The following is a 27,686-nucleotide window of genomic DNA, read 5'->3' on the forward strand; positions in this document are numbered from 1 at the left end:
ATACATTTAATATTAGAATCATTTTTCAATGATTTCGAAACGATTCGTTCGAAGCAGTTCTGAGCTTAAGGTCTGTAAACTCCTCCCTTCCATAAGCCTACTCTGCCCTGATTGGTCAGCTGGCTAAGTCTGTTGTGATTGGTTTTCAGTATACAATGCGTGTCAGAAACGAAACGCCTATTACCATAATACATTTTTTTGCTCCGGAGGGTTACTTGTAAACAAAGATACTATAAGGTTACAGAAATGGCATCGATATTACCTTATCAATTTCGAGCCCGAGACCGAGGATGATACCGATGCAGTCGCTCAACCGGAAACCATCGCAAGCACGACTTGATCAGAACGTTTCTCTTGTGGTAAGTTTAAACTTTGTATGTGGTACTTTACGTGATGTGACAGCTCCAAAAGGTACATCTGGAAAAAGGGGGGTCATCTTATAAACAGGGTAGTCTTATATTCGGGCCAATACGGTAGCTTGTGGGCAGGTCAGAGTGTTCGTATTTCGCGGGCAGGCGGGGATTATGCAAATATGTGACAGCGGTTTTATTGCATTCATTATTATTATTATTATTTACTTATTTGAGATGCAAGTGTGGGAGCTGTGTTAGAATGCCAAGTGAGGCTGAAAACAGCGTCTTCTCGACATGATGTAAACACACTAACTACCGTATGACCCGAATATAAGACGATGTTTTTTTCTTGGAAATGTTCTAGAAAGAACTCTAGCTGCTGCATAATACCAAAGATCTGCAAACAAGCTGTTTAAGTTAGGAGAAGATGGAGAAATACTGGACAGAGCTGTTCAAAAAAAACATTGTTACTATAGTTAAACCATGGTAACCAAAAAGTAACCATGGATTTGCTACACTAACCATAGTTTAATAATGGTATTTGTAGTAAAACTGTGGTTATACAAATGGTAATCAATACGCCGAAAAACAATGGTTACTACACTTTTACTATAATAAAACCATGAGTAATATTCGTAAGGGGTGGATCAACTAAATAAATATTGCGTTAATGGAATGCACCTGAACTATAGGGAAAAAAATCTTTGGGCATGCCTTGAATTGTTACAGCTTAATGTGTATAGACTTGAACAGGAGCTGAGGAAAATAGCGGACTTGAGTTACATGATTGAGTTATGCCTCAGCATTTATGGAGAACGTGTTTGGAGTGATAGTTCTGTCTGTTGCCAGGAGGCAATTCATCTCCTGATAAAGGAGAGGCAAAGACAGAGTGATGAAGAATTAACTCTAAAAGGCCCATAACAAAGTAAAATGCTTTTTGAAAGCAATTAAATATTTTTGTTTGTTTACGAAAGAAGGGGTAAGAAGTACATATACCGCTGTATCACAACAGCTTGCTATGATCATATGACAGTTTCCTGACATTATTCTCTACAATTTAGTCAAGTCAAGTCAAGTCAAGTCACCTTTATTTATATAGCGCTTTTAACAATACAGATTGTGTCAAAGCAACTGAACAGCATTAATTAGGAAAATAGTGTGTCAATAATGCAAAATGACAATAGTAAACACTAATGATAGCTACGTTACAAACTGCAAAAAATATATTTACCTGCTCTTTAAGCTAATTTGAAACCAAGCAGCCTTCAGTTGGTCAGCATGGTGAATTCTCGTCCTGACCAACACAATACGAAATCTCTGTCACGCGACATTCCCGATCGCGTGGGTTCTCCTATTAAAATGGCTGTAAATTCGCCGGATGTCGGTAAATGTGACCGCACCTTTACATAGTAATTTCTGGACTACCCAATATATAAGAAACGATCCAAATTTCAGTCTCCTAGTCTTCCTGTGAAGGCATTATTTTTCCAAAACTGACTCTAAAACTTAATATGCTTTTTTTTTTTTTGACTGCGTGAATGAGGAAAAACGAAGATACCTCTTTCATGTAAATGCTTAATTTCTGAAGGCTTTGAAACGAATGAGGGAACTCTCTTGAGTCTTGGCCATTGAGGAATGTAGTAAACACTGAGATCTCCACAATTGTCAGGATGCGCGCACATTTATAAATAAATAAATCTGCTGTCTCTCTGGCGTTCGCGTTCGCGCGCATCCGCGCTGGAGCTGACCGTGGTGCTGATCGCCGCACGCTCGCTCAAGATCACTGACATGCACGAGCGTCAGGACCTGAACACCTCCGACACCGAGACTGAACTTGACGCTCCCTCACTACCTTCAGTTTCGGAGGAAAGCTTGAAATAATAGAGCATGAATCTGAAGTGAGACGGAAGCATTTTGGAAGTCGAAGAATAGTCAATATTAAACCTGATGCTGTCATGGACGTTCCGGCACGTGTTTTAATAGGATTTGCGAACATGATGTCCATCATGAGATTTTTACTGTACTTCATTTAAGATGTGATTATTTGGATGAATTTATATTCATAATGTTGCTATAAACAAACCCGTTTAGAAGCAAACGTAGATAACTATATATATTTGGATTCTTGGACATTTGAAGTGGAGATATGGCTCGCGTTCTTGTCCTTGTTAACTCAGTCGGACTGTTGCTCTTCGGTAGTGAAATGTTTCTGGTGGGAGCAAGTAAGTTTCTTCTTACTATGAAACATTTTTCTGATAAGCAGCGTTCTGTCTTGTATTGAATGGATGCACGTGAGCTTCTGCAAATGAGATGAACTGAATCTTTGCTGGTTTTGCTTGGATGCTCTGTGTTGGGGGTCGTTGTGCGTCTGTGAGCAAAATCATACCATGCAATAGGTTACATAAATCGGTACTTTCACTGTAAGTTTTATAGTGGTTATGCAGTATATTACAAATTTGGATTGCAAAAGATTAGTTTGATTCTAAAACATTAAATCAATATTATATCAAATCTATATAATCGAAAATTGCCCCCATAATGCTGGTCAGAATAAACATAACGATCAACCTCTCAGCTGCAGCTGTATTCTACAATATATTGCATTGAATAGAAGATTACTTAAAGTTCATTGTGTATTACAGAAAATGTAATAGTAAGAAATAACTGTTAACATTCATGTATTTTGGTAAACACTTTTACCCAAAGCGACTTATGCTGCATTCAAGGTATACATTTTAGCAGTTCATGCATTCCTTGCGAATTGAACCCATGACTTTGCCGTTGCCAGCACCATATTCTACTGTTTGAGCTACAGGAATACTTGAACCTTGTAAAATTTGGGGACCTTGGGGAATTTTCAAGCATGACATGAAGGTATGGAAGCATGTGAGGAAAATACTTTTTCTGTGTTGTTCTGAACCTTTCCCTTTTTTCCTGATTGAGTCATCTGGGATTTTGTGGTAGCTTTGATAAGGCAGCAGTTGACACTTCTGTTCTCACAAGCACAGTGGTGAAATATGAACACTTCCAGTGCAGAAAGTTGCTCCTCAGAAATCAGGGCATCTCTCCTTTTGCAAAATAGATTACACTTGTAGCGTCTACGTAAAATCATGGATGGTCTTTGTCACTTTGTCAGTTTGTCAGTTTGAAATCTGTCCTAGTTTATCATTCAGAGCAGCTTCTTTGCAGAGATTTAGGACTGGAGAATAATTAAAATTCAACTTGGTTTCTTTTCCTTGAAAACTGACACCTGAATTGAGCTAGTTGGTGTCATGCAGAGCACAGCAGTGCTCAAAATATTACAGCAAAATCACCCTTGATTAAAGGAATAGTTCACTCAAATACGAAAATCTGCTTAAAATTGACCCATCATCAGGCCATCCAAGATGTAGAGGAGTTTCATCATTGGAACAGATTTGGAGAAATTTAGTTTTTTTTAGGATGTATAGATGCAGTTTATTGGACTTCTCGGACTATTGAATATCACCCATTCACTGCCTTTATAAAGCTTGGAAGAGCCAGGACATTTTTAAATTTAACTCCGATTATATTTGTCTGAAAGAAGAAAATCATATATACCTAGGATTGCTTGAGAGTGAGTCAATTTTGGGGTAATTTTCATGTTTGGATGAACTATCACTTTAATTAAAAAAAATAAAATAAACATGAGTCCTCTATCTATAATATTGCTTTCTCCAGTGAAAAACGTGTCTCATCTGAATCTGGGGAGAAATATGCACAGATCAGGCACCATTTACAAGCAAAACTTGTCTAAACATATCTGTTGGTGGATTTTGATGTGAGAGGACAACAAGGGATGGGCTTTTTCACTGGAGGAAGCGTTATTATGGATTATGGACAAATTATTTGGCCAGAAGAGACAGTTTAAAATGCTTTAATGATGGATTTGTTTCTTACAAACATGCAGCTTTACACTTCACAAGGTATTAATTAAGTATCCAGCCATTAGTACCAGACCTGATGCACTTACGTCCAGATGGAAAGCCTTCCCAGCACAGTAGAAGCTGTTATCGCTAAAATGTTAAACTTAAATGTTCAGCAAGCACACATGGGTGTGGTGTTCATGTGTTCGAATACTTTTGGCCATGTAGTGTATATCTGGAGGATTTGTGCTGAAATTGGCTGCCTGTTAAAAATAGTCTGACTTCCAACACCTCATCTAGCCCGTAGTGAGGTGGCAAGAGAATTGCATCATCGGACCAGACCTGGTGGACCGTGGTCTCCAATTACATTGACCTTAAACTGCCACACTGCCCAATTCCACCTCTTGTGGACCCAGGGAGAGGAAGTGTTCACGGATCACAGCTAGTACATTTTCATATGTTTGGACAGACACTGAACATGTTTACAAATCCTTTAAGGTTTATAGAATATATTATGAAATGAATCAGTTGATTTTATTGTATCTATAATAAATAAGATAAGATTATTTAAATATTTTAATTTTTTGATAGCAGTCAAAAATCAATACATGAGCATGTTAATGTTACACTGTGAAACCACTTATATTTCATATGCATACTATTAAGATGACTCTGTATATGCTGTGTGTAGGGTGATTATTGATGACATCTAGCTTGAAACAAATAAAAGCAAAAATGTGTGCTTTCAACATTTCCACACAATAAAATAAGGATTCAGTCTCCACATGTTCAGTCTTGTTTGTGTGCATGACTCTTATATTATGTGTCTTTGAAAAGTGCTTTGCCTTGAAATATAAGGATATAAAAATGTAATTATAGAGAAACATCAAGAGTAGGATACTAGTTTCAGATCTAATAGAAAACAAAATAATGCTCTACAAGGACAAGAAAAAAATTAAAGGGGTCATATGATGCTTTTTTAAAGATCATTATTCTGTGTATTTGGTGTAACAGAATATGTTGACATGCTTTAATGTTCAAAAAACACATTATTTTTCAAATACTGTACATTATTGTAGGTCCTCTATGCATGGCCTCTCTCAAACGCTTCGTTTTCTACAAAGTCCCGCCTTCCGACAAGCGCAGTCTGCAAGCACGCGTCGGAAATGTAAAGCCCCCGAGCCATTAGTACCAGATCTGATGCTAACTGACATCTAGATGGAAAGCCTTCCCAGCAGAGTAGAAGCTGTTATCGTTACAATTTTGAACTTAAATGTTCAGCAAGCACATATGGGTGTGGTGTTCATGTGTTCGAATACTTTTGGCCATGTAGTGTATATCTGGAGGATTTGTGCTGAAATTGGCTGCCTGTTAAAAATTGTCTGACTTCCAACACCTCATCTAGCCCGTAGTGAGGTGGCAAGAGAATTGCATCATCGGACCAGACCTGGTGGACCGTGGTCTCCAATTACATTGACCTTAAACTGCCACACTGCCCAATTCCACCTCTTGTGGACCCAGGGAGAGGAAGTGTTCACGGATCACAGCTAGTACATTTTCATATGTTTGGACAGACACTGAACATGTTTACAAATCCTTTAAGGTTTATAGAATATATTATGAAATTAATCAGTTGATTTTATTGTATCTATAATAAATAAGATAAAATTATTTAAATATTTTAATTTTTTGATAGCACACAGTCAAAAATCAATACATGAGCATGTTAATGTTACACTGTGAAACCACTTATATTTCATATGCATACTATTAAGATGACTCTGTATATGCTGTGTGTAGGGTGATTATTGATGACATCTAGCTAGAAACAAAGAAAAGCAAAAATGTGTGCTTTCAACATTTCCACACAATAAAATAAGGATTCAGTCTCCACATGTTCAGTCTTGTTTGTGTGCGTGACTCTTATATTATGTGTCTTTGAAAAGTGCTTTGCCTTGAAATATAAGGATATAAAAATGTAATTATAGAGAAACATCAAGTGTAGGATACTAGTTTCAGATCTAATAGAAAACAAAATAATGCTCTACAAGGAAAAGAAACAAATTAAAGGGGTCATATGATGCTTTTTTAAAGATCATTATTCTGTGTATTTGGTGTAACAGAATATGTTGACATGCTTTAATGTTCAAAAAACACATTATTTTTCAAATACTGTACATTATTGTAGGTCCTCTATGCCCCGCCTCTCTCAAACGCTTCGTTTTCTACAAAGTCCCGCCTTCCGACAAGCGCAGTCTGCAAGCACGCGTCGGAAATGTAAAGCCCCTTGCAACTTCAGGGATCTTATCTATGCACAATCAGCTTGTAACACTCCAAAGAGAAAGGAAAACTTGAAATCGCATCATATGACCCCTTTAATTACAAATTATACACTCAGAAAAAATTGTGCACAAATTCTACCCTGTGCATTAGTGATGGGGAAAGTTTAGTGATTCTTTAATTAATTGAAGTCAATTTGTCACTTCAGCAGGTGGCAAAAAGTCACCATATTTATGAGTGAGTACATAATTCTTTCAACAGTGATGATTTATTAAAAAACTTTGAGTGAGTCATTCAACCATTCACTCAACCGATTTGTTCAAAACTGCTGAATCATTAAAGGAATAGTTCACCTACAAATGAAAAATTCCTGAAAATTTCCAGGTTTTTCTCTATCTAATGCAAGTGAATGGTGCTCACCGTAGACTATTTTTGACAATTGTTAATAATAATTGTCACGCTCAACCTATACTTGTCAGTTGGGGTTTCTTTGAAGCTGCTTGAAATAGGATTTTGGACCGTTGGAAATGGTCTACTGTGAGCACCATTCTCTTGCATTAGATGGGGAAACATCCTGGAATGTTTTCCTCCAAAATCTTAATTTCTCTTCAGCTGAAGAAAGGAATACCTATTCTTGAGTTCTCCATCTTGTCCATAGAAAACCCATTCACTGTTCAAGGACAGTGTGGGGTGTTGTGGTATTATGTTGACACCTTGCTCTGCCAGGAAAGAGCAGTGTTCCCCTGAGGCTGAAACGTGCTCCCTCTGTGGCTTTGTCCTGATAGAACGCCCTGCAGCTCCATCTGTGAGTGCATTGTCTACCCTGAGAGGATCAGACAGCACATTTCACGAAATCTATGAAGCACTAACCCCTTACCAGAATCCATTGCATGCCTGCAGGTCATTAGAGCATGAGCTAACATAGTGGTGGACAGAGATGGTTTGAGAGAGATGCCACATTTAGGCTGTGAAGAGAAAGGACTTGGTGTTGTGTTTTCTTTATTGCATTCACCAAACAGATCTCTTATGTAGCAAGAAGATTCATTTAAATCCTCAATTTGGACCTCAAGTTGTTCAAGCAATCAATATGCACATTTGCAATTTAAACTGAGGTTGGGAGGACTTGCATTACTTAACATTTATGGAAAAAAGGAAGGATGAGCAATTCAGATTTTTTTTGTAGTCTAAATGTGTATTTTTAGCTAGCAAGATCAAAGCCACACACAATTCTGCCGTTACCCAGCAGACTCTGAGCACACGGGTTTAATCTGCTTTCATACTTGTGGATCATATGAACTATGTGTTTAAGGTCTCTTTGAAGGAGATTTTGGAGCAGCCCGTGTCTGCTCTTAGATCATGGGGAACAGTTGAAGTGCTGCTATGTGCCCCGTTTCCTGTGAATTACTCTGACAGGATGTCTGTGTCTCATGTGGCCTCTTGCTTTTTAACTGTATGCTCAGTGTTTTACCCAGGGTGCCAGGGTGACCTGCTCTCCTCTTTCGGTTATGTAACAGATTTGAGTGCGTCTGACTTGTGCTTGAGTGGTTGAGACATGATAGAGATAACGATAGACAGTCTTATTTTACATCAAATGTATACTTGCTTTTTTGTGGGTTTAAGTTTTATCAGAGCTATATGCATATCACTCCTTGTCAGATACTAATGGAAGTGTGCAAAGCTGGCATCAGTATATTCATCAGTGTTTGCAGTGCACATTTGTGAGATACTCCAACGTCTGACATGGTGCAGTTTAGTAACTGAATTTCACTAAGGTTACAGACAACAGAAGTAGTTACTAAAGACTTATACTTTCCATTTATTGTCCTATATTTGCTGTAACACATAAAAGGGAGTGTTGACAGAAAAATTAAGATTTCCTTGTTATTCTCTCACCTTTATTTCTTTCCACCCCATTTTTCTTCTTTGAACACACAAAATGAGATGTATTGCAGAATTTTGACAACTTCTGTTTTTCTTACAACAAAAGTGGAAGCTGATTTAGTTAAGATTTAAGACATATTAAATATATCATCAAATAATTTATGTATAGCTTGGCAGTACAAATCACCATGTGTGGAAAACAAAACCATGGAGATGTGCAGTATAATGCACTGGAAAATAATATTAGATTGAAACAAGATAGGGTGGGTGAACTGTCTTTTTTATTTTTAATGTATATTTTAATTCATTCAGGCAGAAAGATAATGCAATGCAAATGGAAGTAAAGTGACATGTGGCCAAGTATGGTGACCCATACTCGGAATTTGTGCTCTGCATTTAACCCATCCAAGTGCACACATACAGTAGTGAACACACACACACAGAGCAGTGGGCAGCCATATTGCTGCGGCGCCCAGCGAGCAGTTGCCAGACCTGAGACTCGAACCCGCAACCTTCAGATTACAAGTCCAACTCTATAACCATTATATAGGCCATGACTGCTCCTCCATTTCCCCTATGCAAATGCTGATGGTACCACCATAACTCGAGTCTTCCTTTATCTAAACAATTATTTTCCACATCACTAAAGAGCTTATGCCTGGCCATGTATCACAATTTATTTGAAGCTACCTTCAGACTTGTGTAACCTCTATTACTTCAAGGACAATGAGCTCTTGCAGGGGAAGAGCGATGTTAATGTCATGGCTAAAATGACAAAAACCTGATGAATTGTTTCATAAGAACCTTCTATTCCTGGTCAGTGAAGAATGTTCATTATATTAAGTTAATGGATTGAAAAAAATTGGCAATTCATTATGTGTCATTACTTTCTGGACATTGGCATCAAACTAGCAGAATGGATTCTTAGTCACTGGGACTTTGATGTGTTTTGACATGGAAACATTTTGTTTCAGAGTACAAATATTTGCTGCTTTCTGTGACAAATTATCAGTTGTTTTTAAGAGACATAATTTAACAGACTCTGAGGTGCAAATACAATTGTTAATGTGGCAGATGACCCCGGCGGATGTTCTCCCATGATATCAGTTTATGAAAATCTTTCATTTTTCACTTCAGTGAGCATCTGCTGGACAGATGGAATAAAACTGGCTTAGTGTGTAACAACACATTACAACAGTAATGTGTTTTCTTCTTACACTAAGAGACATAACCAACAGTATTTAGTCTTTCTATCATCTGACAATTGTGTCTGAAAAAACCGACAAATGATTTGCAACAAGTGACCATCTTTATAAGTGAGTACTGATTAATTCAAAAAAATCTAATTTACATTTATTCAGGAAATTTGACTATGTCATTGAATCATTTACTCAACCGAGTACTGATTAATTCAAAAAAATCAAAATCAGTCATTTATTCAGGAAATTTGACTATGTCATTGAATCATTTACTCAACCGATTTGTTAAACACAGCTGATTGATTCAGGATCGAAACACTGCTACTGTGTGTCGGTTGGAGATGCATGACAGCTCTAGGTTTGTTTCGTAAACTGGCAAAATTGTGTCTAAAATGTAAGTTACTCTATATTAACTTAAAGGGGTCATATGATGCGATTTCAAGTTTTCCTTTCTCTTTGGGGTGTTACAAGCTGATTGTGTACAGTTATTTTCATTTATTCTAATTTAATTTAGTCATGATTTGCATCAAACAATAATGACGGTTCATAGCAACAGAGCATAGGCACCAAAACTGTTATGGATCCACTTACCCGAATCTATAGACACTTATAGTACATACACATTCCCCAAATTTTATTATGTAACAATAACAAGGGAATTTATAGTAATGTTAATATTGATTACCCATTCCCCAAACTCATTACTTGTAGTTTAATGAACTGCACGTCACTGCTATATGCTTGGTTTTTTTGTTGGTACTTTCCACTAATACGTTGTACTTTGGTGTTCCAAAATGTTTTTTTTTTAAAGCATTAAAGGTACAAACACCATGTTTATCCTAACAACAATTAGATCTTTTAGATAAACTAATATTCAGTTAATTATAATAAAAAAATTTTTTTTACAAAAACCATAACTAACCTTGACGAAATTACCAAAAACATACTGTCTTAGAAAAACAAAATTTACAAACTGCCTCTGTCAGTATGCTAATATATACACTTTAGGTATTGTACTAATATGTACTTTTAAAGTGCTAACATGAACCTTTAAGGGGCTAATTTGTATAATTTAGGGGTAAACAAGGTACAGAGATGTACCTTTTAGCTTTTGCACCTGAGGATACCACACCAGTGACAGTTTTTTTCTGAGAGTGTAATATTGTTTTTAAATGCATTATAACATTTTAAAAAATGCATATATATATTTTTTAAATTCTATAATTCTAAAAAAAACTCTCACTCTGTTTTCATGTTTTTATTTAAAAAATGCATATATATATATATATATATATATATATATATATATACACTTTTAATATATCTTTTTAATGCTAATTTAACATTGATCAATATAAATTAAAAATAAGTTTCAAGCATGTGTTACTGTTACCCAATCTGGCATTTTTTTAAATAAACTATTTGTACTAAATTTTTTATATTCTTAAATTTTAATTTAAAAATATTAAATTAAATTTAATATTCATCAGAAGAAAATATTGCCTTAAAATAGTTTTCCTCCCAGTAAACACTACTGGGGGAAAAAAAATTGTTTCATGCATTATTTGTTTTTCTATTGATAGAACTTGCCTGCTAATGTTGTGGTCTTTTGGGAAAGATGCGTCATACAGATCTGGAACAGAACCATTGTGCAACAAGCCACAACTTATTTCAAAACAGCTGTTATGTAACTTAGCTAAGAGTCTGTATTTGTTATTGTTGATGTTATTGCATTAGGGTACAGGAACAAAAAAAACCACCCCTTCCCCTTTTTGCAATCGCCCACGCAAACACATAAAGTCCATTAGAGCACTGCTCAGAGGAGATGCTAGAAAATGCTCTCGCAGTTCAGTCTAGTTCACCGCCTTTCTATTTTCTCCAGAGTGACAGAGGCATGGGCTGGAGTATTGGATCTGCCACTGTTCTCTTCTGCTTTTTGTGAGACTAATTAGCTTGTCTATTGCTTCCTATATAAATCATGATCGAGCACCCTACAGTTGAGCTGAATTAAAAAAAAAGGACCCACAAAAAAGTCTCATATAGGACACATTGTGCTGAATTCAGTCGATATCAGAAAGCAGCTTCAATAAATAGTCATGAGGAGATCACTTCTGCTCTTCAGTATATATTTAATTTCCATTTCTTTGTGTTTTTTTATGAAACCTGCTTGATTCTTTGATTAAATCCCTTTTGATTTCTGCCACTGTCAGTCTGATTTTGGTTCATTTGCTTTGCAGCCACCTCTGAACGCAGACTCATTTAATTACGAAAGAAGTGGTGAACTGGTAATATAGCAAACAGCATAATGAACCCAAACAATTTTCAAGATTTCAGTTTGCTTTTAGAGAGAGCTGTAGCCCCTCAGAGAGCAAGAAAAGATCAAGCCACAGAGTAAATGTTTTACATCCGAAATCTGATTGGTCAGATTGGAAAGCTTTCTTGGCAAGCGTCTCAGACAGTCTATAAAAGGACAGCAAATAAAACAGAGCATAGCAACATATTTCAAACCTGTGGATTTATTGTGTGTTTTCATGGGAAGGTAATAGCTTGTCCATGACTTATTGCTCTGTGCTAGTTTCTTGACTGAAAATAGAGTGGAAATGTTATAATAATATATCCGTTCAAGTATGGCAGTAAATTATTTCTATCGTTATTGCCCTATAATTAATAACGTAGAATAAGTGGGCAATGAGGCCTGACAAGTTATGAATTATATAAATTATTAGGGTTCAAAGATTCAAAGTTAATAGAATACATTTTTTGTTTCTAGACCGTCCACCTGCTCCAGTTAATGTCTCAGTTATGCACCTGAGAGCTGATTCAGCAACCGTGTCCTGGGAGGTGCCTGAGGGTGACATCATCATCGGCTTTTCCATCTCTCAACAGGTAAAAATTTTTACACAAAATATAATCTGTTAATTCTAATATTTCTAAGTATATGGGCACCGACAGCTTGTGTTCTTTTTGTAAAACAAGTAGAAGACACGTTGTTTACACTGTTTTTTTTATTATTATATCCAAGCAATTTTGTTCTGACCTTGGCTCATATATTTGGTTCTCCTAATTGTTTCGTTCTTTCTTTCTTTTCTTTTTTTTGTTTGTTTTTGTTTTTAAAAAAAATAAATAATTGTAATTATTTTCTTTTTCAAAACTTGTATTTTTCTTTTACAGTCATTAAGTGTGTTGACAAAGTTAAAACAATAACATGTCTTTTTAAAATTAGGGGCCCTATTTTAACGATCTAAGTGCATGGTCTAAAGCACACGGCGCAATTGCACTTAGGGAATGTCTGAATCCACTTTTGCTAGTTTAAGGACGGGTTTAAGGAAAATGGTCGGCGCGCCGGCGCATAGTCTAAAAGGGTTGTCCCTATTCTCTTAATGAGTAATGGGTGTGTTTTGGGAGTAACGTGCCATAAACCAATCAGAGTCTCATCTCCTATTCCCTTTAAAAGCCAGTTGCGCTCGCGCCATGGCGGATTCGCTATTTACACGGCAGAATTTGCAAGCGGAAAAACTGAACTCATGCGCGTAATTCTGATACATGCAAAGACTATCCATTATGACATGTACACATTTTTATATTTATGTACACAATAATAATCTTTTACATTTTAATCCTTTAGTTTTTCATTTTTAAAAATGTTTGTGTGCTGGTGCGCATCCCTGTGTGTGTAATAAGCAAAGTGTACGCACATTGTGCACCTGCCTATAGGCACATATTACTAACGCGCTCTTTAAATAACAAAAAAATAATAATAAAAAAAAAATATTGCGCCAGACTTTAGACCAGGTTTCAGTTGGTCAAAGGCGCAGTCTATTTCAGTTGCCTCAAAATAGCAATGCGCCAGCAATGCGCCTGAACACACCTCGTTTTCAGACCAGCACACCCATGGGCACAAATGCATTTGCTATTTAAACAACGTGGCGCAGGACGTGAAAATGAAACTAGCAAAAAACACTTGCGTCGCACCTGGTGCCGCATTGCGCCGGGTGTATGATAGGTCCCTAGATGTCATGCGAATGTTTTTGTCTGAATTAAATCATACCTGATTTTAGCATGGCTGAAACACTGTATTGACTAATCAGAAGAAAGGACCAGAACTTTTATAAACGTTTATAAACGTTCATACCTCCATGCTACTTTTGGTTTAAAAATTGTGTGGCCAGTAAATGTGAATTTGGTCAAATTTAGATATATATTTAGATGTAGATGTGATTACTGTCCTATCCTCATTGTAAAAGATTAACATGGTTGTTTACTGAAAATCAGAAGCTATTTATTATGTGACTGACTGACTGATTTCACATTTGAGCAATTACAAATGTATCTGTCAATCATGTTATGCAATAGGTTGTCTGCATGTCTGTAATGGCTGTGCAGGCGACGCTCACAGATTAATGCATTATTCATTTAGCCAAAGACTTCTATCAGACTCCCCCACACCTAGAAGCTGCTTCAGAGCCCAAGGGCAGAGGAAAGTGCTTTGGATCTATTTGCAGACTTTAAAGACCAACCAAGGCAGAGCTAAATGCAACATTAAGTTAGAGGGCAGAATTATAGCTGAAATGAAAGGCTGTCGTGTTTGGCTCTCAGGGCTTCAAGAAGATCCTTTAGCGCCCTAACGTGTGATTTATACTTTATGTGACCTCATAGAAAGTGCTTACTGTTACTGTACTGCTGACCTCTAGACAGGGTGAGCCATTTGAAATGTCAGCAAATACCAGCCTAAAGCTGCAGGTGATGTTTCAGAGTTTGTGAAAGTTTTTGTTTGGAAGAACATCTAAATATATGTAGTTTAGACTAGGAATGGACAAGGACTACAAAACACCCCAGGAACAATGCAAGCCCATCACAACCCACAGTATATAATGCCTCAATATAGATGCACCTCTTAATCATTGGATTTAGGTGTTTCAATCAGACCCATTGCCACAGGTGTATAAAATTTACAAACATTTGTGAAAAAAATGGGCCATTCTAAAAAGCTCAGTGAATTCAAGAACAGATGGAGTGGTGTTAAGCACACTGCCACTGGACTATGGAGCAGTGGAAACCTGTTCTGTGGAGTGACGAATCATGCTTTTCTGTCTGGTAGTCTGATAGGCAAGTCTGGGTTTGGCAGATTCTTGTGGAAAGCCTTCCCAGAAGAGTGGAAGCTATAGCTGCAAAGGGGAGACCAACCCTATATATTAATGTCTATGTATTCAGAATGCAATGTCATTAAAGTCCCTGTTGGTGTAATGGTCAGGTGTCCCAAATTGTCCATATAGTGTATGTGTATTTATATATACTGCTGATCTATAGCAATCCAGTGGCTTAACTCTTTCAGAGAATGGACGGCAAAATGCAGAGGTTTATCAGGGAGGTGAACACCACCAGCAGATCCTGTGTGCTGTGGGACCTGGAGGAGGAGACGGATTACATTATCCAGGTGCAGTCCATCGGCCTGTATGGAGAGAGTCAGGCCAGCAAACGTGTCCACTTCAGAACCCTGAAGAAAACGGACCGCTTCCCCTCAAACAGTTCGAACCAAGGTAACAGACCACCCTCAATCTTATACAACAATGCTATGACATTCTTCCCACTTTTGATGCAGACCATCATAACTTGACATTTTGTGTGTTAAAAATGTGAAACGTCAAATGTGAACAGCGCAGTGACTATTTACATTCTTAGCAGATTCTGCCATTGTGTTCAACAGTTCCCTTTCCTACAACCCAATTAATTACTGATGAACACTTCATGCATGAATGCAGGTAGACCTTGTTACTGCCTCTCATTTTCAGCTCCAGCTTCTAATCAGCTCGCTGCCTCTCAGGGGGATGTGCTGTATATTGGCGCTGTGTGGCACAAGCGGGTGGTCCCTAATAGCAGACCAATTGAGTGTATTATTAACATCCATTTCAATGTTGTGTTGATTTGAGATGTTTTTGAGAGATTTTCTCTTCGGTATGAAATCTAGCACAGCACTGAAAACCAGATAAATCAAGTTGCTTTCAACATGAGAGTTGCTATTTTTGCCAGCCATGTTGAGAACACCAAAACATCCAGTCTTATGCACACCGACGCAGATGGAGTGCTCAAAATTAATCATCCAAGCATTCAAAGATGCACGTTCAGAAATTCACTCAATATGTCATTAATGCTCTCCTGCCTTGGACTGAAATAACATATTCAACACATTAAGAATGTATTATCAAATTTGATTTGAAGACATCACATTTGATTCTTGCTGACAGGAAGTTGTGTAATTAAGGAAGTTAATTGAAAATGAATTATTCCATAGAGCTTCAGTTCAATTAAACTACATTTAGAATTATTCCTAAAGCTCCTATATGATTGAATAGGTAAAAAAAAATCATTAATATAGCTTTTTTTGTAAAAGTTTGATTTTAGCTTCGTCTTGGCTGCCAGCTGTGTATAAGGCCACAGTTTAAATTCATCCAAGTGAAGAGAAAGGCCTGTTATTAGAATTGCCTGGACAGATGAAGCCTAGGCAGAACTTACACACACAACGATGCATAAAAAGTATACTGTCAACTCATTCTAACCTAATTTTTAAAAATAAGATCTAACTCTCTAACACTAATACTGTATGTCTTTCCTATCTTATTACTTTTATTGTGGCTGCAATTCAATGACTTTTTTAAAAATATCTTTCATTATCTTTTTTTTTTCAATCCGTGGTCATTAGTTTCTAGTGCAATACTGTCAGACTCTGTTCCGTGTTTTGTTTCCTTATGCCCTTATTTGGTTCCTTCCTGTTCCTGTCCCCATTGTGTTGCTTTAATTCCAGGTGTTCCCCATTTATTTCCATTGATCCCAGGTGTGTCTCGTCATCCACTCGCCTTGTCATGTGTTTAAATAGTGTTCCCTGTTCTCAATTCACCGTCCGGTATTGTTCATGTCTAACTGTGTTACGTGAGTTTTCCGTGTTATAATTAAATCTCTTTGGATTGATGTACTCCTCGTCTCCCTCCGTTCCCTGCTCGTCACTACACTCAGTAGTGCAACCGTGACAGAATACCGGACCGAAACAAAGTAAGCGGCATATTTTTCCCCGTGTTTGTTTTCTGCCCTTTTTGAACAATTTTTGTTTTCCCGTTTTTTTCCCCGCGGCATGGAAACCGCCGCACTTTTTCCCGCTACGAAGACGAGCCCGGCGGCCGCGGCTCACTCAAGCCCGCCAGCTGCTCCGAAGATAGGCCTGCCGGCCGCGTCGTTGTCAAGCCCGCCGGCTGCCATTGACCCAAGCCCGCCGGTCACCGCAACGGCAAGCCTGCCAGCCGTAATAGTGTTCTCAGTTCAGCGTCCGGTATTGTTCATGTCTACCTGTGTTACGTGAGTTTTCCGTGTTTCCTTGTTATAATTAAATCTCTTTGGATTGATTTACTCCTCGTCTCCCTCCGTTCCTTGCTCCTCACTCCACTCAGTAGTCCAACTGTGACAAATACACTTGATAACAGTATTTTAATGCATCTTATAAAACTGTTCTATACTGTAATTTTCTACATTGCTTTTCACCAAGTCATGATGCCATGTATACCTTGACAGGCATGTGTGTGTATATATATATAAATGACCGGCTTGCTTGCTGTACATTATCCTGCTTGTTATTTGGCTAATTGCAATGTGAGTATATTTTGATTTGAAACCATTTATTATTTCACTTTAGATTAGCTATTACTATAAAACATATGACAAAATAGAAAACAAGACAAACACTGCCGCAGTATTACAATATTGAACTTAAATTTTTCTGCATTTAAATTTTTTTTTTATATAAAATGAAATGTTTCCATCCATGCTTTTCCCTGTACTGTTCAACTCCATTATTCTGTGACATTTTCCCATTTTAAAAATTATGTATTTTAAAATAACTGTTTGATCTCTTGCTTGCTGTACATTATCCTGCTTGTTATTTGGCTAATTGCAATGTGAGTATATTATTTTGATTTGAAACCATTTATTATTTCACTTTAGATTAGCTATTACTATAAAACATATGACAAAATAGAAAATAAGACAAACACTGCCGCAGTATTACAATATTGAACTTAAATTTTTCTGCATTTAAATTTTTTTTATATAAAATGAAATGTTTCCATCCATGCTTTTCCCTGTACTGTTCAACTCCATTATTCTGTGACATTTTCCCATTTTAAAAATTATGTATTTTAAAATAACTGTTTGATCTTTCTGATCATTTGGTTATTCAGTTTACAGTGTTCAGTATTGAGGGTTAATATGATGTCAGATTATTTCAGATATGAAGTTCAACATCATCTGAATAAATAAATACATATATTTTTGACACAAATGGCAACATGGCAACATGTTCCTTCCAGAGAAAAAAATATAACAATGCATCATTCAAATACGGTAATTCTTGGACATTTGCATGATCGTGACCCAGTGATTTGCTGCATGTTCAGAGGAGTTCCGATTAGTGTAATCTCTCTCAATGCATCAGTGCATCTGTCTGTGTTCCTATAATAATGTCTCATCATGATGCAAAAACCGTTAAATCCCAATCCTCCCTCCTCCATCCTGCAGTGCATAGATTTGAAATTAGAAGCAATAGATTTAGCAGGGAGTATTCTGCTTACAAACAGGAAACACGATCCAATGCAGAGTTCTGTTTTTCAACTCTCAAAGTCAACTTGTCATAATCGCCCGAGGAATCTGACCAGTATCCAAACAAATCCAAAAAGGAAAGAAGTCATCTTCATAAAGATGATAGAGAGAGATAGGAAGTGTGCCAAGTCATTGAGTAATGTGTCTTTTTTTGTGACTCTATACAGTTTCACTCGCATCTCAGAGGTATTTTTGGCCAATGCTTCCCATGTGCTGTCAGACTGAGCTGAAGATGATTCCCACTGGGCGCAATTACTGTGATACTTCAAAGAACTGTGTCTGTAGAAGCTGAGTCAAAGACCAGGCCCAGCAGGTCTAACAAACAAACCTGTGCATCCTGATGAGGAAATACCCATCACATTTATGACTAGAAAGAAAATAAACAACTTATAGCAAGCACAATGCTTTCTCTTTTTAACACTGGATTAATAATAAAGACAGATGGCTGGGTGGATCAGGCAGTGGTTGGATGGTGGTGGTGACTGGGATGCTGGGAAATTTACCAGCTTTGGGATACATCCTTAGGGCTAAACAAAAGTAAAATTAATCACATAAGTGGCTGGCTGTGTTCTGCATACTTTTTTTTGCTCATCATTTTTACACTGTGTAACTTTCGACACTTTAATAGTTGAAGCATAGTTGAAGTTGCAGAGAAATATTGTTTTGGTCAACTACATGAGTTGAGCTTCGTCTTCACGGTTCTGTTAGGATGAATCTAATGGCTTGTATCTTTATTTATGGATATGACATAAACATGCACCAACAAATGCTGGAAGAATGAAGTTTCCAGTGAAATCCATCCCGACAGCTCTAAAGTATAAATAATTATTATTGGCTTACCATAGTGATTTGGGGTAAAGCAAATATAGTTTGGAAGATGCAAAGTGTAGCATTAAAAAAGGTTAGACATCTTTTAAAAACATAAGACATTTTTAAAGTCTATAAGAACTGGCCAAAACTACGCCAACGGCTTTGGAGGTCCCTGAAAGTAATCTGCAGGAGAGGAAGAATTGCACAGGTTTGGAGATGCGCTGAAGGGTTATTTATACCCAAAGAGGAGAACTCTGAAAACATTGACCAGTTTCGGGTCATATTCTTGCATGGAGAGTAAGTTCTTTTTCAGTGTTGTGGCCAAGAGACTCTCTAACTTCCTGCTGGGCAATAGATACATTGACACATGAGTACAGAAGGGAGGCATATTCGGGGTGCCTAGAACATAGAGGCGTAGTGACTCGGCTCATCAGGGAGGCAAGAGAGGGCAGAGGGGACCTGGCTGTAATTTGGTTGGATCTGACCAATCCGTATGGCTCAATACCTCATAAACTGGTACCGGTGGCGCTGGAGAGATACCATGTACCCCAGAAGGTGAAAGTTCAGCTTAAGAGTCTGCTGGCTCCAGTTAGAAGTAGGTATCATCATCGGTTGCACCATCTCGGTCACCCTCTTCACGCTGGCAATGAACATGCTGGTCAAGTCAGCAGAGTCAGAGTGCAGAGGCCCTCTCAGCAAGTCTGGAATGGGGCAGCCACCTATTAGGGCCTTCCTGGATGACCTCACAGTTACAACAACAACAGTGCCTGGATCCAGGTGGATTCTCCAGGGGTTAGAGAAGCTCATGTTGTGGGAGCGTATGAGTTTTAAACCCCCCAAATCCTGGTCTTTAGTGTTGAAGAAAGGGAAAGTGACTGATAAGTTCTGTTTCAGGTTGGGAGAAGATCTAATCCCATCTGTCACAGAAAAAACAGTGAGGAGTCTTGGAAAGGTCTTCAGCTGCAGCCTTAGGGACACAGACTCCATCAAAGACACCACGGGTGATCTGGTGAGGTGGCTGAGAACTGTGGACAAGTCTGGGCTCCCTGGGAAATTTAAGGCCTAGGTCTACCAGCATGGAATCCTCCCAAGAATCCTTTGGCCCCTGCTCATCTATGAAGTTCTTGTTACTGTAGCGGAAGGCTTTGAGCGTAAAGTGAGCAGCTAGTTATGCAGATGGTTGGGCATGCCACGCAGTTTGAGCAGCATTGGGTTGTATGGTAACAGCAACATGCTCAGACTCCCATTTAGCTCCATCAGGGAGGAATTCATTGCACGGGCATGAGAACACCTGCAGTATTCAGGTTCGAAGGATGCTATAGTGTCCGGAGCAGGCATCATCGTGAGGACATGGAGGAAGTGGAAGGCAGTGGAAGTCCAGCAAGCAGAAGCTAGGCTGAGGCACAAGGCTCTCCTCAGGACTGTTGCACAGGGCAGGGCTGGACTTGGAAGCTTAACACCAACTCGATACAATACTGCCAATGAGAAGGAAAGGCGGGGGTTAGTACAGGAGGAGGTGCGTGCTTCAGTAAAGGAAGAACAAGCAAGCAGGATTGTAGCAGTGAGGAAACAGGGTGCCTGGATGAAGTGGAAGCAGGCAATGGAACGGAAGGTGACCCGGCAGGACATATGGAAATGGAACCTTCAGAGGATCAAGTTTTTGGTCTAGGGGGGTGTATGACATCCTCCCTAGTCCAGCCAACTTGTTCACCTGGGGCAAGGTAGAAACTCCAGCATGTCCCCTGTGTTCCAAGACAGGTACTCTTGAACATATTCTGAGCAGCTGCTCCCGGGTCCTGGGTGAAGGCCTTTATCACTGGAGACATGACCAAGTCCTCCAGACCATAGCTGAGGCAATCAGCAAGGGGATCGTCGAGAGCAGAAAGGCCAGCACTACAGCCAGGATGATTGCATTTGTCAAGGAGGGAGAGCAGCCCATAAGGAAAACCAACTCTGTTGGCTTGCTCTTCACAGCACGAGATTGGTTGATGACAGTTGACCTGAAAATTCCAGCACGCATAACCCAGACCATGCTTAGACCGGACATCATCTCGGTCTCGGAGTCCACAAAACAGTTCATTTTACTGGAGCTAAATGTACCTTGGGAGGAGAGGATGGAAGAGGCACAAGAGAGAAAGAGGGGGAAGTATGAGGAACTGTTGAAGGCCTGCTGTGGGAATGGGTGGAAAACCAGGTGCATGCCAGTGGAGGTGGGTTCCCGAGGGTTTGCAGGTCATTTCCCCAGCAAAGCTTATAGGATGCTGGAAATCATGGGGGCAAGTCAGAGAAGAGCTATTAACAACAGCATGGAGGCTGCAGAGCGGGCATCAAGATGGCTATGGCTAAAAAGGAGTGATGTGTGTGGACCGCAAAACACCACTTGGACACAGGCCGAGGCTTGATCAACTTTGGTCGAATCGCCTGGAAAAGGGTGTCTGTTGAAAGACCTGAAACACCCAATGACGCCAGGAATCAACACTGATGATGTCTCCAAGTTGTGCTTCAGAGGATGTATAAAGTAACAAAAGGTATCTAATTTAAATGAGTATTTCTTTAATGTTTAAAAACTTCTGCTATCCCAGTCTACAGTTAATTTCCCTGAAAAAAGACACGTTTCTGAACAAAATTTTTTATTTTCTTTGTTCAAATGTTGATGGATCTGGAATATTTTAAATAAATGAGTGTATGTGTGTGTGTGTGTGTGTGTAGTAAGTAATTTATATATATATATATATATATATATAATGATATATATACGCCGGGAGTATGTTATTTGTTTATTCTTATTATTTTTATTCCAGTTTATTCTACATTTATTTATTTAAATGTATTTATTTAAACTACCGTTGAAAAGTTGGTGGTCAGTAAGACATACTTTTATTCAGCAAGGACGCATTAAAGGTGACATATCATGAAAACCTGACTTTTCCAGGTTTTAAGTGCTATAATCAGGTCCCCGGTGCACCAAGGAAACGTGACATATTGTAAAAAGGGGCATAATATGTCTCCTTTAAATTGATCAAAAGTAACACTAAAGACATTCATAATGATACAAAATAATTCAATTTCAAATAAATGCTCTTCTTTGGAACTTTCTGTTAATCAAAGTATCCTGAAATGTATCACACTTTCCACAAAATACTCCAAACTTTTGAACGGTAGTGCATAGAAAATTTATTATCAAAATTTCTGATTCATGACCTCAAGAATCAAAATTATGCACTTTTAATTTCAGAGTTGGCTCAGTGATGACTATATCAGCTATAAATGATCGTTCAGTTCTCAATACAATCACTCACAGATGACCCTCTGTCACCTCTAACAGATGACCCGACTGTCCAAGGCCTGGATAAAGCTCGACACTTGCAGACAGGAGAGATGATCATCATTGTGGTGGTGCTTCTTATGTGGGCAGGTGAGACACTGATGTCAGCTCAAAGGAAATGTGTCGACTCTATTAATCCAAGTCATGGAATTCTGTTCTGACTGTTTATGCCTACTGTTTATGCTTGCAAACATTACCTCATGAATTATTAACCTCCGAGAGAGACAAAAAGAAAATGAGTTTGAGAAAGAGAGAGGGATCATAATTTGTCTTGGATCTGCTAATGGTTATTAATTTTTCACCTGGATAATTTCAGCATCACTTGAATTAAGTGGTGCTTAAAATTCCACTATACATGCCAGCTCTAAAAATCCTTGAAAGACCATAATATGCATTAAACTGATAAAATATGAATACTGGCTGAATATTGAGAAGGGCACGGGAAAGAGAAGCACTTCTCTGTTTACGTAAAGCACTGAGCCAGTCTGCCTCACTGTCACAAAATAATTCATGCGGTCAATTGCAACTGCCACTCCAGCAAACAAGGAATGTCTTCGCACCGCTGGGCTTTGACTACTGAAAGGAATTCTGTCTGCTGAACGTGTCCAACATGAAGAGCAGGGGCAGCCCCACACCCTGATTTAAAAGTGACTCTGTCACCCTAGATTTACACACAGAAATGCTAAAAACGATTTAATAAATATCATATCAAGTCCACTTAAAATGTATTAGTATTTTTTGTGCCAAAACAGCCATATTTTAGTTTTTCATGCTTTCTCCATACTTCCCCACTGTGTCTATTTTTGATCATACAAAAGGTGTTACTGAAATGATAAAAAAAAGGATGTTCACTACCGTTCAAAATTTTGGGGTCACTAAGATTTTTTTATGATTTTAAGAAAAAAGTGCCTTCTGTTCACCAAGGCTGCATTTACTTGATAAAAATGCAGTAAAAACAGCAATATTATACAAATTTTAAATAACTCTTTTCTATTCAAATACATTTTAAAATGTATAATTTATTCCTGAGTTGGTAAAGCGGAAAAATCTTGAGTGTAAAACGATCCTTCGGATTCTTCCTAATATGCTGATCTGGTGCTCAAGAAACTGTTATCAACAGTTGTGTTTTTTAATATGTTTGAGGAAACAGTGACACATTTTATTTCAGGATTCTTTGATGAATTGAAATTTTTATAAGAACTGCATATATTAGATTTTTTTGTAACATTAATAAATGTATTTACAGTCACTTTTGAGTGACAATGAAATTAATCAATTCAATCATTGAATATAAGTATTAATTTATTTCTTTAAAAAAATCATACTGACACTAAACTTTTCGTCTATATGAGACTATTAAACCACATGCTTTGTGCTGAACTACTTAAGAAAGTGGGCTGACATACAGTAAGAGACAGAGGTGAAATGGAGGTAAACCGGGCACAGTTGTTTATTCAGTAATTGTCTTAGGGTTGGATGCTTCAGCGACTCTACCTATCAGTCTGTCTCTCCAGAGCTTTGTAGAGTTACAGTACAACGACTCCATGTCACAATGTCTTCTCTTTTTCTGCAGCTGTAATTGCCTTGTTTTGCCGGCAGTATGACATAATAAAGGACAACGATTCCAGCAACAGCAAAGATAAGGTAAAACCATCCTCAGAGAGAACCACACCAGAGCACCACAGCGGAGGTCTGCTGCAGAGCAAGGTGGGACATCTGTAAACCTTTTCCTCAACATCAAACTGTCTTTCCTAATTAGCCAAAGTCCTTTTAAAGAAAGATGAAAATTTTGTCCACATTTACTCTAAACTTGTATCACACTTCTTCCAATGAAATTTCAAAGATATTGAGTGAACAAATGACAGACAGAATTGTAGTTTTTGAATGAACTCTTTAAAGTCTTATTCTAGAGTCATATTTGAACATAACTTATAGGACAAAAAAATTCTTCATGTTGAAGTAAAGCACCCTTTGAAAATGCAGTTTTAGTTGTAGATGAATGTGCTGTAACAGATTTTTAACTTTCAACTAAAATCTGTCACCACATCAGATCACATATCACCAGTTTTGTCAATTTCAGTGCAAAACAGATATGCATTTATACTTTCCCCCCCACAATTCCCTCAATTCCCCTGTTTTCAAAACCTCAGATTGAGTTGAAATTGAGAAATCTATTTCTCAGACACGATACTTTTCATTAGCTCTTAATGAAAAGCGTAGCATAAGCATTTAGAGCTAAGAGGACAGGGAAAAACAACCAAATCACGCTTAACACCTGCAGAAAGACTAAGACAGAAAGGAGAAAAGCATTTAGATAGCTATCCATCTCACTTTTCACAAAGACTGTCTTCCTAGGAACTGCCAATTGATAAAACCTCTGATTGATAAAACCTTTTTGTTATTTGTCGGATGAAACCTGCCAGCAATGAAGTATAAGGCCAAACACTATAATGGCCAGAGCATCAGCCTGTCAATACTAGGCCAGTCTTGCATTCCCTGACTCATGTGAAAGGCTTCAGGGACTTCTTCTCATGTATCACTTTGCGGGATCATAAACTAAGCCTATGGAGCTTTATATTTGTGCAGACAATGCTACAATTCACTGTTTAGCATGTTTTTGGCTCTGGTCAGTAATGCTGAGCAGTTTGCAAGAGAAAGTGTGTCAGGGTCCCAGAATCATTAGTTTTGTTTATAAATAATATAGAATAGTCAGACTGGGCTTCAACACAGATTTTTCCATTCACAAGCTCTTGAACTGATTCGGTTCTGATTCATTTGGGTATGTTTCAGTAATAATATAAATTCTCTCCCTGCTAATGCTGTAAATTAAACTGAGAATTATCCAGACTGATTCAAATTGGTATCTCTTTTTGGACTATTTACTAAAAGAACCAGCTCAAAAGAATCCTTCGTTTTGGGAATCAGACTACACTGATTGTAGTTTAGTGTTTGTTATTGCATGCAGCCTGCAAGGACAACTCCACAGAAAGACATTTATTGTGATTATTTTGCAGTACAATGTTTTTTTTTCTTTTTATTTAGTACAATTTTAATGATGCTCTTACTTTGAAAAATAATCTGCAAGGGATATGTAAATTTATGAATAGAACTGTAAATTATTACAATAATAATTGTAGCGAATCAGCTCATGGGGAAATATGAATAATTAATCATAACTAGTTATAATTAATTATAAATATTTAGATCCGCTGTAGATATTTACTTGACCTCTCAGGGTCAACTGTCTGTCAATTCTAAGAACGTTAATTTCCTGGTTAAGGGAAATAACTTTCTTACTGTTAATAATCATTTTAAAAGCTGACTACAGGGCCCAGATTATGAAGCGCTATACAAATACTGTACATTTGCATGCAGCCAGACCGATTTTGGGATTTTAAGAATCAATATCGAAATTGTTCAAATGAAGATCGCAATTAATCCAAAAAACAATACTTTTACCCAACCCTATAGAACAGCACCTAAAACATGACTAAACTAATACTAATTATAATTAAAATAATAATGGCCATAATATCATAATTTTTACTACTTTGTAGCATCCATGAAGATACAGACTGGAGATGAAAATGGAAAAAATATTATGCATGGCACTTAATTTTAGAATCTGAGACTTTTCAGCATTAGTTCTGTGGATCAAACACCAGAGCTACTGACCTACTTCTAAAATAAACCATCTCAGGAAAACCACCATGTGCCTTTTATCCTTCCCATATTCCTGTAGCTCTTCATTTGGCACTTTCTCTGTGTTGGAAATTCAGAGCGATAAAACAAGCACAGACGCTTCACATTTCACCCGTTCCACTATGTGCCACCATTAGTCCTTATAACACATAAAAAAAACAGGCCTTTTAGATGCATGATAAAAATCAATATCAGACCCTCTGATGATGTCATCTCTTGCACCAAGACCCCAATGGCCTCAATTTCAACATACTGCACTGCTACAGAGCAAAATTATGTGCATTTATCTCTGTGTGCATTACATCTTAGAGCTTACAGCTATATATACAATAATCTCAAACTGCAAGTACATCCAGAGGTGTTCTATCCATCCAGGAAGCCATCGTGTCCCAGACTGCCACAAAACAAACGACTGCAGGCGTTAATGAAACAGGCCCCACGGAGGAGAATCACTCTTCTCATTTTTTCACTCGTTTTTTTTTTTGTCTTCCTGTCTGTTGCAGTTCCACCAGTCTGTGGCATCTATCAGCATCATTGAGGTGTGATGGGAGTATCGTAGACGTCAGTCACGCCCTCCGTCGCACCACCCGCAGTGTCTGAATGACAGTGTGTCGACCCTTTCATCACCACACGGTCAAAAACCCATCACCCATATACACATATTAAAGCAATCTACTGGGACTGTAAATAACATATATTGCATTTATGACTGGATGTCTATATTTTATGATGGATGGAGAATTCCCAAACCTCTTACTGCAATATAACAAGACTAAATCTGGAATTTTTTCTCTTGTATAGAATAGGAAGGAAAGTGTATTTTTGTAATGGCATTGGTGAAGTAAGACAGGGTTTCTACTATTTAATTAGCTTGTGTTTTGTTTGTGCATGCAACTCTCATGGTCTGATAGGATGTGTACAGAAGCAGGTCTTTAAATGAAAGCAATAGTTCACCCAAAAATTAATCTGAAAAAAATCAACATTACGTCTCTTGCTCATCAATGGATCCTCTGCAGTGAATGGGTGCCGTCAGAATGAGTCCAAACAGCTGATAAAAACATCACAATAATCCACAAGTAATTCAGACAACTCCAGTCCATCAATTAACATCTTATCGAGTGTATTTGTAAGAAACAAATCCATCATTAAGACTTTTTAAAATAAGAGTCTTATTCCTTTTACCAGTGAAAAGTTGTCTCATCTAAATCAGGAGAGTAATATGTACAGATCAAGCAACATTTACAAGCATAAACAGTCTAAAACAGATCTAAACAAATGTGTCGGTGGATTTTGATGTGAAAAGAGGACAACAGGGGATGGGCTTCTTTCCTGGAGGAAGCGTTAAATGGATTATGGACTCATATTATGGCCTGAAGTGACAGTCTAAAATGAAAACATCTTGATGAATTTGTGTCTTACAAACATGCAGTTTTTCACTTCACAAGACATTAATTGATGGACTGGAGTCATGTGGATTACTTGTGGATTATTGTTTGTGATGTTTTTATCAGCTGTTTGGACTCTCATTCTGACGGCACCCATTCACTGCAGAGGATCCACTGGTGAGCAAGTGATGCAATGCTACATTTCTCCAAATCTGTTCAGTTGAAAA

At 37.8% G+C, this 27,686-nt stretch overlaps 1 protein-coding gene across 1 annotated transcript; it reads left to right on the plus strand.

Moving 5' to 3' along the window:
- The first annotated feature begins 2,158 nt into the window (after nt 1–2,158).
- LOC107746353 (fibronectin type III domain-containing protein 4-like) lies at nt 2,159–27,025 on the plus strand. Its single transcript, XM_016560521.1, has 6 exons — nt 2,159–2,575; nt 12,368–12,483; nt 14,930–15,134; nt 22,373–22,462; nt 23,946–24,079; nt 26,578–27,025. The coding sequence occupies exons 1-6, from the start codon at nt 2,500–2,502 to the stop codon at nt 26,617–26,619; spliced, it is 663 nt and encodes a 220-aa protein (XP_016416007.1). The 5' UTR covers nt 2,159–2,499; the 3' UTR covers nt 26,620–27,025.
- The last annotated feature ends 661 nt before the right edge of the window (nt 27,026–27,686 follow it).

This window comes from Sinocyclocheilus rhinocerous, unplaced genomic scaffold, assembly GCF_001515625.1.
Source record: "Sinocyclocheilus rhinocerous isolate Xijiao unplaced genomic scaffold, SAMN03320098_v1.1 scaffold40, whole genome shotgun sequence".
NCBI classification, from domain to species: domain Eukaryota; kingdom Metazoa; phylum Chordata; class Actinopteri; order Cypriniformes; family Cyprinidae; genus Sinocyclocheilus; species Sinocyclocheilus rhinocerous.

Coding starts and splice junctions, on each gene's coding strand:
- LOC107746353 (XM_016560521.1), top strand. CDS start 2,500: ATGGCTCGCGTTCTTGTCCTTGTTAACTCAGTCGGACTGTTGCTCTTC. Junction 2,576..12,367: donor AATGTTTCTGGTGGGAGCAA/GTAAGTTTCTTC, acceptor TTTTGTTTCTAG/ACCGTCCACCTGCTCCAGTT. Junction 22,463..23,945: donor GGTGCTTCTTATGTGGGCAG/GTGAGACACTGA, acceptor CTTTTTCTGCAG/CTGTAATTGCCTTGTTTTGC.